This window comes from Magnolia sinica, chromosome 5 (assembly GCF_029962835.1).
Source record: "Magnolia sinica isolate HGM2019 chromosome 5, MsV1, whole genome shotgun sequence".
In the NCBI taxonomy this organism is placed as follows: domain Eukaryota; kingdom Viridiplantae; phylum Streptophyta; class Magnoliopsida; order Magnoliales; family Magnoliaceae; genus Magnolia; species Magnolia sinica.
The window spans coordinates 94,588,605-94,605,035 of record NC_080577.1 but is presented as its reverse complement, the minus strand read 5'-3'; the positions used below and the strand labels follow the sequence as shown (position 1 = coordinate 94,605,035).

The window sequence follows — 16,431 nt, the reverse complement described above, 5'->3', positions numbered from 1 at the left end:
GTATGAGCTCGCTTCCATCATCGATGAGATTTTGTGCGTGCGTGCATGTGTGTGTGTGTGTGTAAGACTTTCTATTAATGATGCATAACTCATATATTTTATTATGTTAACATCATAAAAAAATCATCTGGATTAGACCCAATTTCAAACCAACGGACGGAAGGTCAAACGAAATCGAAACGAGATAAGACTGGATCCATTGGAAAGGTTGTTAAAATTGCCTTCCAAGGAACCTGAAATCACTTTATTTTGAGTTAAGATAAGCCAAATATAAGCTGAATCCCAAAACCATATGCAATTTCAAATATTACCTTAGGACCTCATTGTGTTTTAAGGGAAACAAATCCTAAACTCCAGGTTACAAGTCTAAGACCCAAGAGATTATTATGATGATTTGAAGGCCATTCAAAGAACTTTCTAGAAAGTTCAAGATCAGCCTAATTTGAACTAGAACGAAGAAGTTATGACTTTCTCTTCAGAGCCCACAAACTCAGTTGAAGAGTTGAGGAGATTCACACCCTGCGATCACTTTGTGGTCATTTTCATTGGTCATTGGACCCATTTAGGGTTAATGCCCCTCATTTTAGGATGGTTTTATAGCCCTTTGAGTTATCTTTTCAATGGCCCTGGAATCATCCGAATAAGAGTTATAACGAAGGAGACATGGCGATTATACCGAAATCGAGCGTTCTTGCCTAAGTGTTGAATTCAAGTAAACTCTGAATCAACTTAGTTTCCACTCGTCCGCTACCATTAGTGCACTACAACTGTCACTTGGCACCACTTGAGCCAATCATAAGACGCCACGTGGTGGAGGTTTCCTGCCAAAGTTGCCTAGAAATACCCTATAATCGCATCACTAAGGACTTTTTATATTTATCGCAATTTACCCAAAAAGGTAAATCTCAAAGAAAATTGGGAGAAACCCGAGCAAACTTGGGAGAGCACCTACACCTTTGCCAACACACACCCGAGCATGACACCCTGCTAGTGTACTTTGGAGGTGGCCCTGGATGAGCACCAACTAGGGTGTAAGCGCCTAGCCTTGAGTGCCAACACCCCTACTAGTGCTCGGGTTGGGCGTTGGCACCATAGTAGCACCCCTCTAAAGGGCACTTGCGCTCACTTAGAGTGCATCAACTCCCACTCTAGTTTTCTCCCTTGCACATGTTTTACACTCGGAATTTGTTCGTCAAGCTCGGTTCTCATTTGGTTTGCATTGGTTCTCGGCGGTTCTGCCATTTTCATACTCTATATGCTCTATAAATCATCGGATGCTACATCTAGCACCAATGCCCAATGAGACCTATGCATATCCCTTATATGGGGGAGATGTTGCCAAAATTCCTAAATGTCAATGCCCGATGAGGCCCGTGCATGCCCTCGATGTAGGGGGAGATGTTGTCAGAATCTTCATCTCAACATCCACCTTAGCAATGAAAACATGACTTGAAATAAACGTGTGGGACCTTTTACCTTGTTTTGTAAGTCATTTCTAATATTTGGTGCACTATTTATTAAAGTATTCATTCATAATGCTAAAGTAACAAGGACTATCTTATCTCGCATTACCTTGGGCTACGAGTTGTCATCTACGGTATCATTCTTTTTCTTACTCCTAAAACCTCTCCACCTTTTTCGAGTGTCCTTATTATAATGAGATGAGGATGTCAAATAAGAACTCTTATTCCTCGTTGCCTCAATCTCTCTTCTACCTATGCACCATGTGCCATCAACTTGTTTAAGGTCCATTTCTTCTTTTTTGTGTTATAAGTGATGTCAAATGGGTTAAATCATGGCAGAAGGGAGAGAAGTGCAAGATGAACTATAAGACGTCCTTTAGTGCTGTTAATTTATAACATATTTTGGAACTCTCCAAGATGTGCTGAAAAGTATGTTCTTACCTGTTGTATATTATAAACATGAGTTTGCTTAATAGCATTCTCACCTTAAGCTTGTCCGATTTATGGAATTGATAATCTATTTTAACTTGTAACTCTCTAGTTTTTCTGTCATAAGCATTGCACCTCAAAATATAGGGATATGAAGTTTTATTTTCATGAAATTCAATTTATTGAAAAGATCTCATTTCTCATATTTGGTTACCTAGATGAGTTGATGTTAGTGGGTTTCACAAGTTCATCCTTGCACGTAGCCAGATGTAAGTCCAAACACCCTAGACTATTTCTAGGGTCCGTTTCCCATCATGATAATTGGAATCATTGAGGGTTAGAATGCTAATAATTATGTTGGAACAGAAGGTCTTGAAATCATTGGATTTTTCTATTTTGTAGCATCTAACTTAGAGATTCTTCTTTAGTAATATCCTTCTAGCTTTCTGTTAGTGTTGTGCCCACGTTTGTGATTTTAAGTGTTGTGCACATTTTTATTTTGTCAAATTTCGTTGAGACAAAACACTGTTAAGTGATGGAGAGTTCACCGACAAGTGACAGAAAATTCACGTTCAAGTTCAACCTCAAGTGATGGAAAGTTCACCTTCAAGTTCAATTTCAATTGCTGGAAAGTTCTTCTTCAAGAATGAACCATGAAGTTTGTATAGTGCAAGAACAAGTTCAAGATGTGGATAATGCAAGCTAAAAATACTCAAGGTCTACTACTAGTAGAAGATTAAGCTCCACCTTCAAGTAGAAGATTTGTTCTATACACTTCAATGTCCAGCTTTGTCAAATATAAATGACCATAGAAAGACTTTAGGGTTGGGTTCTTTCACATGCTAAACTTATACGGGGTTTTATACTTTTATTAGGCTCTAGTTCGACTAGTCCAAACCTTATTTCGACTAGTCCAAGCCTTAGTTTGAACAGTCTAAGAATAACTTCAACTAGTCCAAGATTCAAACTCAAAAAACGGATAATTCTGGTGGTTTCTTGACCAGTCGATAGGGTGCTCGACTAGTTGAAGGGGGCTCGACTCGAAGTCTAGCAACTAATTTTTTGCTCCCTCGACCAATCGAAGGCAATGCTCGATCAGTCGAACAGGGCCCTCGACCAGTCGAAGAACGGTTTTATCCGATCGTGCCAAAAATTTGAAAATTTGTTGAATCTTAGACGAGTCGAAGGAGACCTTAGACGAGTCAAAGTAACCGAATTTCAGCTTATAAATGGAGGCCTTCTATCATTCTAAATTAATTAATTCAAGCTAGGAAAAGCCTCCATTAAGAAAGAGAGAAGTCCCCATATCATCAAGCTATTGTGCAGTATTTTAAATTTATATTTATAGATTTTGTTTTGATTATTTGATTTCTAGTTTATGAATCTTATTTTTTAAAAGAGAGTAATCACTCTTCTTTTTGAGATCTAAAGGACTCAAACAAGTAGCCTAAGGGTTGATCTAATTTAAAATCAATTAGAACCTAAAACCCTTGATTGTATTACTGGACATTGAACGTTCTACATCAAATGAAGCGGTTCTACGGGCTACATCAAGCAAGTCTTCAATAAGTATGATAAGTATCATACTGTATTTTTTGTTTTTGGTTTCTTGAGATATCCAGAAAATATCTATATTGGTTTTGACTGAGATAGCCAAAAAATCTCAGCGTGGGGCTTTGTTTGTGATAGTCCATTTGAAAACACAACTGTATAGGTTTTAAAGTGAACCTGTGAAAACCTTGATTATTAGTGAATGCCAATATCACGTGGGTTGTGATTATTGGGAGTGGAGTAGGTGAGGCTGTTTAAGAACAGTTGGTGTACACACCGAACCACTATAACTTCTGGTGATTGTGGTGAATGATTTAAATTCCTGTATATGTGGTGAATGATTGTAATTTGGTTGTGTGGTGAATGCTTGTAATAGATAGCTCTTGCTTAGTTTGTGATTTTGATCCTTACTACATTCATGAAATCAGATTGTCCTACCTAAAACATTTGTTTTTGGTGTAAGGTTGTCCTATAAACAAAGTTTGAATTAATTTCTCAATACTACTGCTATTGAGATCAATGATTTATTCTGATTCATTCATTGTATCTGTTGTTTGAATTTTTATTTGGCATGCATAGTCCTATTCACCCCCCCTCCTCTAGGACAGTTAGCTCTCCTCTTTCACTTTCTTTTTTCTTGGATTTTTAAGTTTCTGAATTTTTATTTTAGGAGTAGTTTGTTTAAAACTAGAAGGATCTAGAATGTTTCATGCCCAAGTGGGTATATGACAACACTTCATGTCTTTTGAGCGAATGAGGATTAGTCGAAGGGTTGCTTATCCATCACTGGATTAGACACCACTTAAGATCCTCTAAGGTAGTAGAAATTATGGCTGCAAATCAACCTCGCCATCTGGCTAAGGAACTTCAAGATGAGAATGAGGTGCATCAAGCTCCCCTGCCTAAAACCTTACGCGATTACTTACAACCGGCGAGGGTGAGTACACCTTCCTGCATCGTGTTTCCATACAATGCAGGAAATGTGGATTTCAAGCCAGGAGTAACACAACTCCTTCCTCAGTTTCATGGGCCAGACTCTAAAAGTTCATACTTACACTTAAAAGAATTTGATGAGATTGTCGTTACCCTACACTTTAACAATATGTCTGAAGATTCTCTAATACTAAAATTGTTTCTGTTCTCGCTAAAAGAGAAGGCCAATTCATGGCTTCACTTCTTAAGGGCGCTATCAATTGGACCATGGGCTAAGATGACCCGGGAGTTCCTTAAAAAGTTCTTTCCGGTTCATAAGACAAATATCTTAAAGAGGGCGATCATGAATTTCGTCCAAAAAGAGGAAGAAACTTTCTTCCAATGTTGGAAGAGATTAAAGGATCTCTTTAATTCCTATCAACATCATGGTTATGAAACATGGCGGGTAAAAATATTTTTCTACGACTGATTGACTTCACCCATGCGCCAGTCGTAGAGATGATGTGTAACAGTGAATTCATGAACAAGGAGGCTAATGATGCGTGGGATTATTTTGATCTACTTGCTAAAAACACTCAATATGGGACACCTCCTCAAGGCCCACCACTTCTAACCCAACGCAATCAAGGGAGAATGAATGAATGTATGTTTTAAAAGAAGATGATGACATGAGCGCTAGGGTGGTAATCTCACAAGGAAAGTCGAGGCCATGGAACTTAAGAAGGTAGAAACCGTCAAACTCGACGAGGCCATGGAAGTTGCTTGCGGTATTTGTGTCAGCAATGTACACTTAACACAGAAATGTCCCACAATTCCTGCGTTTCAAGAGTTGTTGCATGAACAATCAAATGCCATGAACAACTACCAACGACCATTTAGCGGACTCATCTCAAATACATATAATCCCAGCTGAAGGAACCATCCAAACTTCAGCTAGAGGAACGAACAAACAGCTACCACTCAAGAGGCTATTTCTCAACTCCTCAATCAAATGAGGATTCAAGAGAACACGGTTCATAAATTCAATTAAGAGTAATTAAACCAGAATACATTGCAAGAATTGCAGGATATCAAAACAACTTTGGGAGTGTCTACATCGTCTATTCAAATAATTGAGTTACAACTATTCGTTAGGGAGAAAATGGACTCTTCTAGCCCAACCTCTTCCTAACCTAAAACAACGATGCGAAATAAGTGACCCCAACTCTTCAAATCACATGGAGCAAGCTAAATCTATCACCACTCTTGGAAGTGGAAAGACAATTGATAAAACTATCCCGATGAGGGATGAAAAGCCTAAGGACTCGAAAGAAGCTGAGAGAGCTGATAGACCTAGCATTACTCCATAAGAGAAAGAAATAGGAAAAACATACAAACTGGTTGCGCAATTTCCTCAACGGTTGATTGCACCAAAACCTCTGTCTAACACTCAAGATATTTTGGAGGTTCTAAAATAGGTGAAGGTCAACATTCCTCTTTTGGATGCCATCAAACAAATACCCTCATATGCCAAGTTCTTGAAAGACCTTTACACGGCCAAAAGACAACAAAGTATCCAAAAGAAAAAAAATTAACTGAAAAAGTGAGTGCCATCCTAAAGTAAGATGTGATATAAAAGTACAAGGATCTGGGTAGCCCAAACATCACTTGTGCAATCGGAGACCACTGGATTAAGCACACACTTCTTGACTTAGGAGCAAGTGTAAATTTGATTCCTTATTTGGTTTATGAGCAGCTTGGTCTAAGTGAATTAAAATCCACCCAGACTACATTACAACTCGTTGATCGTTTGGTACGTATACCGAGAGCAATGATCGAGGACATGCTAGTCCAACTCGAAAAATTCTACTATCCAGTAATTTTTATCATCTTAGATACACAATCCATCATAGACACAATCACTCAGATTCCCATCATCTTAGGTTGTCCATTCTTAGCTATATCAAATGCCATCATCAATTGTAGGAATGGAATTATGAAATTAACTTTCAGGAATATGAAATTAGAGCTGAATATCTTTAACATGTGCAAACAATCCGAGGAAGTTGACGATGCCCATGAAATTAACTTAATCAATTCATTCGTGGAAGAAAGAGCCCTCTTGACTCTTTACTATGACGCCCTAGAGACCTGCTTGGCGCACTCCCCTGATTTGGATGATAACATGATTAGGGAGATGTATGCCTTGCTTAATGCAGCACCGGTACTTGATTTTGATTGGTGGAGGGCACGATTTGAACAATTGCCCCTTAATGAGAAAAAAGCCTCCACCGTCAAGTATCAAGGCACGGAAGCTTGACCTAAAACCATTGCTGGCTGATCTTAAATATGCTTACTTAGGTCAATATGAGACATATTCGGTGGTGATTTCTTCCAACCTAGATGAATGATAAGAGAGTATGCTCATAGCTACTCTAAAAGAACACAAAGGAGCCCTTATGTGGACCATTGCGGACCTTAAGGGGATTGATCCTTCAATTTGCACTCACTGCATTCACCTTGAGGATAATGTAAAAACTTCTAGACAACCACAACGTTAATTAAATCCAAATATGAGAGAGGTGGTTAAGGCTGAGGTGCTTAAGCTATTGGACATGAGTATTATATACCAATATCCGATAGTTAATGGGTGAGTTCAACTCAGGTGGTTCCCAAGAAGTTCGGGATCACCATCGTAGCCAATGCAGAAAATGAACTCATACTAATTAGAGTTACGACTGGTTGGAGAATGTGTATTGACTACTGAAAATTGAATACTGTTACCAGGAAAGACCACTTTCCTTTGTCTTTTGTTGACCGAATTCTCAAAAGGTTAGATGGTCATTCCTACTACTATTTTTTTTTACGGTTATTCGGGCTACAACCAAATAGAGATAGCACATGAAAACCAAGAAAAGACAACTTTCACATGTCCTATTGGCACTTTTGCATACCGAAGGATGCCATTTGGGCTATGTAATGCTCCCGCCACATTCCAGCGATGCATGTTGAGTATCTTCTCAGACATGGTGGGGCAATTTTTAGAAGTCTTCATGGACGACTTCTCTATGTTTAGCTCATCTTTCAGTGATTGCATTGAAAAATCTTAAATATGTGCTGAAAATATTTGAAGAGGAGAACCTTGTACTAAATTGGGAGAAGTGTCACTTTATGGTTCTCAAGGGAATATTGCTTGGACATATCATATTGTCTAACAAAATCGAGGTGGATGAAGCCAAAATTCATCTTATCTCTAACCGAACTCCACCCAAAAGCATACATGACGTGCATTCCTTTTTGGGACACGTTGATTTTTATATAAGATTTGTCAAGGACTTTAGTCACATATCTCATCCTTTGTACAATCATCTCCAAAAGGACACCCTATTCAAGTAGTCTAAAGAATGCCAAAAAGCTTTCTCTAAGCCTAAGGGTATGTTGACTAGCACTTCGATCATGTAGCCACCCGACTGGAGCCTTCCTTTTAGATCATGTGTGACACTAGCAATTATACTATTGAGGCGGCGTTAGGCTAGAGAAAAGAGAAAAAGCCTTATGTGATCTACTACGCAAGTAAAACTCTATACTTTACTTAAATGAATTATTCCACTACGGAGAAGAAGCTCTTAGTTGTAGTTTTTTCACCGGATAAGTTTAGGTTCTACTTGATCGGAACCAAGATCATAATATTCACGGACCACTCGGCGTTGAAGTACCTTCTTTCTAAGAAGGATATCAAAGCCTATTTGTTGAGATGGATCCTCCTACTCTAGGAATTTGACCTAGAAATTTGCGATAAGAAAAGAGTGAAGAATGTAGTGGCTGAGCATCTTTACAGGCTAGTCCTATCCGATTCCATTGAGACAACTCACATTAATGACATGTTCCCTGATGAACAACTTTTCAAAGTCTCCCATCAACCTTGGTTTGCTGACATTACAAATTATCTTACTAAGAGTATTATGCTGACATATTAGACAAAGCAAGATAAAAAGAAATTCTTTATTGATGTGTGCAAGTACATCTAGGAGATTCACACTTATTCAAGTACTGTCTAGATCAGATCATATGGAGATGTGTTCCTGACGATAAACATTAAAGCGTAATCTCCTTTTGTCATTCAAATGCCTATGGTGGCCATTTTTCGGCTAAAAAGATCACGGCAAAAATTCTGCAGTGTGCCTTTTACTGGCCCACTTTATTTAAGGATGCTAACAATTTTTGGCAAGCTTGTGAGCATTGTAAAAAGTTGGGTAGATTGTCCCATCGAAACATGATGTCGTTGAACCTCATTCTTACCATTGAAGCATTTGATTGCTCGGGCATCGATTTCATGGGACCATTCCCCCAATCATTCGAAAATCTTTACATATTACTCGCAGTGGATTATTTTACTAAATGGGTCCAAGCAATCTTGTGCTGAAGTAATGATCGCACGGTCATTAAGTTCTTAAAAGAAAACATCCTTTCTCGGTTCGAAACTCCTCGAGTCATTATCAGTGATGGTGGAACCTACTTTTGTAATAGGTCATTCGAAGCCTTAATGAAGAAATATGACATATCACACAAAGTGAGTACCCCCATCACCCGCAGACAAGATGGCAAGCCGAGATTTCTAATAGGAAAAGTAAATTTTTTTTTTTTGGAGAAAACGGTAAACCTCGATCGTAAAGATTGGTCATATCAATTGACTTATGCATTATGGGCATACCGTACCACATATAAAACCCCTATAGGAATGTCTCCCTTTAGACTCGTCTATGGGAAATCTTATCGCTTGCATGTGGAGTTGGAGCATAAGGCATACTGGGTAATTAAAAATTTCAATTTCAATTTGGACAACACTGGCATGCTGTGCAAATTACAACTCAATGAGCTTGAAGAGATCTGGAACGATGCATATGAGAGTTTCAGAATTTACAAGGACAAGCTAAAGAAGTTCCATGACTGGAACATCCTTTGGAAAACATTCAAGCTAAATAAAAAAGTCCTTTTGTGCAATTTTAGAGTTCATTTATTTATAGAAAAACTGAGATCTCGTTGGACTGACCCTTTCATAGTCGAAACGATCTATCCTCATGGGGCTGTAGGGATTGAAAATTCATATAATGGTAATGTTTTTAAAGTGAATAGTCATCGACTAAAACCATTCGTTGAAAATTTTGATTCAGAGGATAAGTCCATCCATCTGATTAATCCTGTGTATCGAGATTGACCTTCTAGTCTGATGGAGGTGTAGTTAGATTTATTACTTTATTATGATTAAGATTAGGATTGTTAGATTTTTGCTTTATTCATGCTTATTTCTTTTAATCCCTTACATAGCAAAGACTTTGAATATCGCTGCATATTCTTCCTCAGGTACTATCTTTCTAACTCATTCCTCCTTTATTCTCTATCTCATGTTGAGTTGATTGCATGTTTCTTACATTGAGAGCAATATAAATTTCAGGTTTTGAAAGGAAAGGGGGGGAGATGAGATGGATCTAATCAGTATGTTTCTAGTTTTCGAGCTAAATTTTCAAAAATTTTGAAATTTTCTATTTCAAAACCCCTTTGAAAATGAATTTTTGTGTGATTTGAATACATGTTGAGTTTTATGATAAGATATGAAATACAACCTTGAATATCTAGAGTCTAGTTAGTTAGTAGACATTTGACTAAGTTTTCTTGGTTAGTTGATTAATAGAAAATTTTAAACATCAATTGAAGCCTGCTCACAGTCCACATCTAACCTATGTTTGTGGAATTGTTTACTTTCTAGTGTTAACATGTGAATTATTTAAAAGTGATTAGGAACTAAGTCTGGAGATCATTATCTACCTAAAAAAAATTATAAGAAGAAAAATGAACCAACTAAAAAACAATGAGATCTAGATTGGCTACCTATTGTGCATTTTAAATGAAAAAATCATGAAAAGAAAGATAATGAAAATAGGTAAATGCGATTGATATAAAATGAAAAGCTGGAAAATAAGTGAAAAATGATATAAGATCAGCATCAATACTTGTATTGAGCTGTCCACTTTAAGGTAATGAACATGTCTAACATTATGAAATGTATATCAATTTTGTGGAATTAAAAGTTACAGATCACTAAGCACACTAGAAACTTGATGTTTTGACTTCTTCTATTGGTTAGGTGATGAATGAGGGCTTAGTTCCTTTGTTTGCTGAAGACATTAGAACCTAGATCACCCATGTTTTATTCTCATGACTTTGAGTATCACTCATGTATGAAGCTTACACAAAAAATTATTGTTTAAAGAAGAATTGAATTTTGTGTATGAAGCTTACACAAAAAATTATTGTCTAAAGAAGAATTAAATTGTGTATCGAAGGTCGGGTGATCTCATTGATGGACTTACGCAAATGGATGTTGACAGTTTCCAAATTCGAATCAAACACAGTGATAGAACTTCGATGCCATCGAAGCTGCATAAACTGTGTAAATTTGAGGCGGTTTCAAAGTTGGTCTGATCAAAGCCTATATAAATGTATCCTCTGAGTTCTTCTAAGCACAAATTAGGGTATGAAGATTAGAGAAAAGAGTGATGGTGCTTCAAGGAGTTCGTCATTCTTCACTACTATATCTTTTCTAGTTAGTTTTTAATGTTTTTCTTTAGGAGTTTTAGTTCAATCATGTCTTTGGTTGGCTAATTTCTTAGCTAGAGCTAAGAAGTGAAGCTTGTAGTTTGTTTTAATGTTTTTCTTACTTTGATTCAAGTTTATAATATTCATATTGGATATTTCATAGTTTATGGTTCGAATAAAGATGTATTTTTTAATTTACCTTGATTTATCGTTGACTTCGGGCACTGTGGATGCTTAAAAACTTCCTGAATGCTCTCATCTCTAATTTGTGATTGTTTGATCTATAGAATTCTTTAATCTACCATTGACTCAGGGTATGACATATGCTTTGAACTCTTTACAATCAATACAATAAGACTATTATATATGGAACTGTTGCTATGAATGTTCAGAATCTATTTTGAATATATTTATGATGTTTTAACGGCTCTAATATTATCCAGTTGAATAGATTAAGACTTTGATTTCAGTTGAAGTATTGATTGAATTAAATAAAATGACATTAAAATGATTGCAAGTTGACCCTTGACGCTCTAGTTTTCATTACATTGATAATTTCACTTCATCACAACATTCTTCTTAAGTCCCATATTTAGTTTCGTCTCTAGTTCTAATTCTAAAATATTTCAGAAAATTACAACTCATTCAGTCTCTGTGGGTTTGACCTCGGTCTCACCTAGATTATTACTACTTCGCAACCTTGCACTTAGAGTACAAGCGAACATATTAGATAAATGTACATTAGTGAATTGCTGAATAAATTTGGTCAAACTCACCAACCACCGCATGGCCACAAGGTTTTAATTATTGATGATCTGCTGTTGATTGTCACGGCTGTCGTGTGCAAAATACAACCCTTTAAAGACAATCAAAGATTGTATAGCAGAAGTTCAACTCTTTATGAATCACTTCATTATCCCATCATGTTCCCATCGCTCTAATCCAATGCTAGAGTTAAATCCTGTCATAGAAACCAATGCCACATGCACAGCCCATCTTATGGGTTAACACTTACAGATGCAACAAGTAGAGATGTCATGTTCACGTCTCTCATCGTCTCTCATACAATGCAGCATGCATGTACACGGACATGCGATGGTCCACAAACGCACGCGTGCATATAGATAGGGCCATGTTGGCCTCTTATATCTGAAAAACTTAGGCTCTAAGTTACAAAGCTCAATCACAAAAGGAATATTCATATTAAGGGAAAGCTAACATGTGCAAAGAGTAGAACTTACAAAGCTCAATCATAGAAGGAAAATTCTTATTAAGGAAAAGCTAACATATGAAAAGAGAGTCCGTATAGAACTTAGTTTTTATGATAGGATGGAATATCACAATTTATAAATTAGAGACTCTTGGCTCTTTTTACCTTGAGGAAGGATTTAAGAGAAGCTGAGCCAAAGGCACCGACATGTGTAGGAATGAGGAAGCGACAATTAGAACCGTTCATCATCAAGTCCGATTGTTTAGTGGAGTGCTAAGCATTGTTGATTCGACATGGCCCAAGGCATATGGCTAATATATTTTCTAATTAGTGTTTTTCAAATTAATATCATTAAGTATTATATGCGTTTCACCATCCCAATTACGGAATCATGACATTCAATTGGATTCAAGCAAAGTTTGCATGTCAAGCCACAAAACTTTAATAGTTCCACATCTGTCCAAACCATGGAAAATTTGGCATGTTCATTGCATATGCAAACCACAGAAATTCACATGTTCAACATGCAGTGGAAAGTGGGCCCCGCATCAGCAGGCAATATTGAAAATTTGATTATACCAGCTCAAGCAGACCAGCTTAATCAATCCAAAATCCAATACCAAAGCAACTCACGGCAGCCCATTTGCAATCCTAGTTCTACGTAACTTTCTATTTCTTTCTTCTTTTTTTAAAAGACTTTTGCAATGATCTCATCACCATTACGATGAAATTTTTTAAGATTGCATGAGCCATCAGCTAAGTCTATAGAATTGTTTAAGGACCAAGACAAGGTGAGAACAGTGCTAAGGATGCATATGATTCACCCCAAATTGTGATCTGTTTAAATATTTCAGCATAAAAGATTCATCCATCGCTATTGTGCATATGGTCTGAAGCAAAAATTGGAGATGGCATTACATGGAATACTGTCTTTGACCTTCTCTGCTCCAAATTGCGATTGGTGATGGTGATATGGGCGGTGAAACAAACCATCCTGCTCATTTGTAGGGATATATCCAAACACGCTATGAAGAACATGTTTCCATGTGAAGACCATAACATCTCGTAGAAAACAAAATCCATTCCACTGACTGTGGAATATTCAAATGAAGAACCAGGTACTCACATCTTAATAGCTTAGCAATTGCTAGATTAAGAAAACATCCACTTCATGAAAGCAAAAGAATCCACATTCACATAATCTTTAATAGAAATTCAATAAGAAGAGAGATGGATCTGGCGCCAACCACAGAAACCAGCAATCAATTTCTTGGACTCCTTTGCAACGTCAGATGCCCTATTCTTGGCTGGCAGATTTGCAAATGGGATGGAAATTGCGATTGGATTAGAGATCCAAATGAAATGGCCATTCGGCTCATGTTTGCATGCTTCGCCAAACACACCCACTACCTCAATTCGCATTTGAGAGGGTTTAAGAATTGTCCAATTCGCAATTGTGGGTGTCCGAACATACCCTGTAAGTTTGCAAAGATTCTATCAAATTTCAGCCCTAAAACACTAATCAAAGCAATAATACAAAATCTACAATTGAAGAATGAAAAAATCACAGTAGAATTTACACTAGTTTAGAGCTATAAATTTCGAACAACATGCATGATTATATAGGTATGGAGATTGCAATCGGGAAACTATATTAAAATGAAATCCATCACAAATTCAACTATACCCAAATGCTCTAAATCTTCCAAAATCACATCCTGATTCAACTATGATTATATAAAGCTATGGAGATTGCAGTCAGAGAACTTTATTCAAATCAAATCCACATCAAATTCAACCATATTCAAATGCTCTAAATGTATGAAAACCATACACAAATTCAACCCAGATTATATACAAGCTAAGGAGAATGCAAATTTAACCATGATTATATACAGCTATGGAGATACAATCGAGTATTCAAATCAAATCCATCTCAAATTCAACCATACCCAAATGCTTTAAATGTACCAAACCCATATGCAAAATCAACCACAGCTATCTACAGCTACGATGAGTGCAATTGAAGAATGATTATTCAGATAAAATCCATCACGAATTCAATCATTCTCAGATGCTCTAAACGTATCAAAACCATATGCAAATTCAACCACGATTCTACACAGCTATGGAGAATGCAATTGGAGAACGACTATTCAAAAATGATCCATTGCAAATTCAATCATAGCCAAATTCTCTAAATTGTATTAAAGCCATTGAAAAATTCAACCACGATTCTACAGGTAAGGAGAATGAACTCGAAGAATGATTATTCAAATCAAATCCATCGCACATTCAACCATACCCAAATGCTCTCAACGTATACAAAACATACACAAATTTAATCACAATTCTATATAGCTATGGAGAATGCAAAAGAAGATAAATCATTCCAGTCAAATCCATCGCAAATTCATGCTTACCCAAATGCTCGAGATGTATCAAAACCACATGCAAATTCAGTCACGATTCTATACAGCTATGAATAATGAAATTGGAGAAGGATTATTCAAATAAAATCCATTGCAATTCGAGCAATACCCAAATGCTATAATCTCTCAAACGCTCAACCGCAATCCTATACAGCAAAGGAGTTGTTTAATTGGAGAACCATATTCAAATCAAATCCAACACAAATTTAAGAATATGCCCAAATGCTTGAATTCTCTCAAAATCCCAAAGACAGCTTAAATAAAAGCAATCACATTGAATAGCAATCAGCAATAGATACAATCCAGTCTATGAAAAATAAGAACAACACAATTCAGCCAAACATCTAAAGAAGATAAAAAAGAAAACCTCAGATTTTGATGATCTTTGCAGCTCTAATTACAGGATTGGCCTTCGAAATCTCTTCCCTACCAGCAGCCTTGTAATCAAACGAACAGTCATGGATATCAGAATACCGGTGCTTGCCGCAGAAAAGATCACCACATCGGCACCGGAACCCGGTCAACCCGACGCGTTTCTGGCAGCTCGAGCACCGGTTTCCGAACCGAATGGGCCGTGGCGGTTCCTCATCTGGACTTCGGCTGGGAGAAACCTTAGAACCTGAATCAGCCGCAGGAGTTTCGGTCCTTTCAGACCGTTGGATTGGAAATTCCTGAGCAGATTTCAGAAACGCTGGATGAGGTGGTGATGGCGACGATGAAGGAGAGGAAGAAGATGGTTTCAAGATCTCGCAGTCAGTTTCGTCTTTCTCAATTTTCCAACCTTCTTGCGCCATCTGTCTGAATTCGGACAAATCGAAACTAAAGAAAAACCCAGAAATCTGTATTCAATACAGAAAGAAGGAAATGATTTTACAATTCAATACAATTAAACCAGTATAAGGCTAGAAAATTCATCACAAACGATTAAAAAGTGTGGATTTTTCGAGAAATTAGATGCTGGAAAACAGGATATATTCCTTTATTTTATAGAAATGAGGAAAGACGATGGAATTCTGCAAGAAAACGAGAAGGGCTTTCCGAAAACAGGTTAGAAAGCATGGATTTTGTAAGAAACGGATAGAAATACTTGGAAATTTTGAAGAAATGACATAAAAAAAGGGAATTTTTGTGAAGAAATAGAGCAAAAATCAAAACCCAAGAAGGATTTCAGTCAGAGAATCGAAAGATGGGAGCTTTTTTTTAATTATTGGGGAATCCGATCGCCAAAATTCGAAGAAAAGCTGATGGAGAAGGAAAAAGCCGTGAAATCGGACGGAAAAAGCTCGAGTTTTTATGGAATTTCGAGAGGGATCGATGGATAAAAAGAAGAATTTGTGAACAATTCGAGGATGAGATTGATTTGAGACGATCAGATTGGAAAAACGATGGAAAATTCCTGAAAATCAGGACAATTTGGGAAGAAAAGCAAAACAGAGGATATGGAGAAGGAGAGGAGAGGCGGAGAAAGAACGAAAATAAAATAAAGTTAGACCAGTTCAGTAGCCCGCGGGATCATTGTAAACTTTAGGCCGTCGTGTTTGTGAATCCTCACATCATCCACTGAGGCCAATCGTTTTCATTGGTGGGCCATGGTGCAGCCAATTTGGGATGGACGGTCATTCTGATCTATTAAAAGAACTTTTTCATTTTGATTGTCAACCACTGGATTTTGTTCACTTTTATTTGTGTATATATATATTTTTTGCAGGCTTCGATGGACGCATTGGATAATGAAAACAGTGAGTTTTTTCTCATTTTGGGCTATGAGTGGTGGGGTCTACACGGGGAACGGTTGAGATTACGTAGATTGTTGCATGTATGACGTGAGGTTAGATGATAT

At 37.2% G+C, this 16,431-nt stretch overlaps 1 protein-coding gene across 1 annotated transcript; it reads right to left on the bottom strand.

Annotated features, from left to right (window-relative positions):
- Positions 1 to 13,260: 13,260 nt before the first annotated feature.
- On the bottom strand, positions 13,261 to 16,062 carry LOC131246325 (zinc finger AN1 domain-containing stress-associated protein 15-like). The gene is made up of 2 exons (XM_058246304.1): positions 14,959 to 16,062; positions 13,261 to 13,634 (listed from the first exon to the last, which is right to left on the bottom strand). Exon 1 carries the CDS (start codon positions 15,383 to 15,385, stop codon positions 14,960 to 14,962), a length of 426 nt encoding a protein of 141 aa, XP_058102287.1. The 5' UTR covers positions 15,386 to 16,062; the 3' UTR covers positions 13,261 to 13,634; position 14,959.
- Positions 16,063 to 16,431: the final 369 nt, after the last annotated feature.

Excerpts from the sequence above, each read along its gene's own strand:
- LOC131246325 (XM_058246304.1), bottom strand. The coding sequence starts at position 15,385 with ATGGCGCAAGAAGGTTGGAAAATTGAGAAAGACGAAACTGACTGCGAG.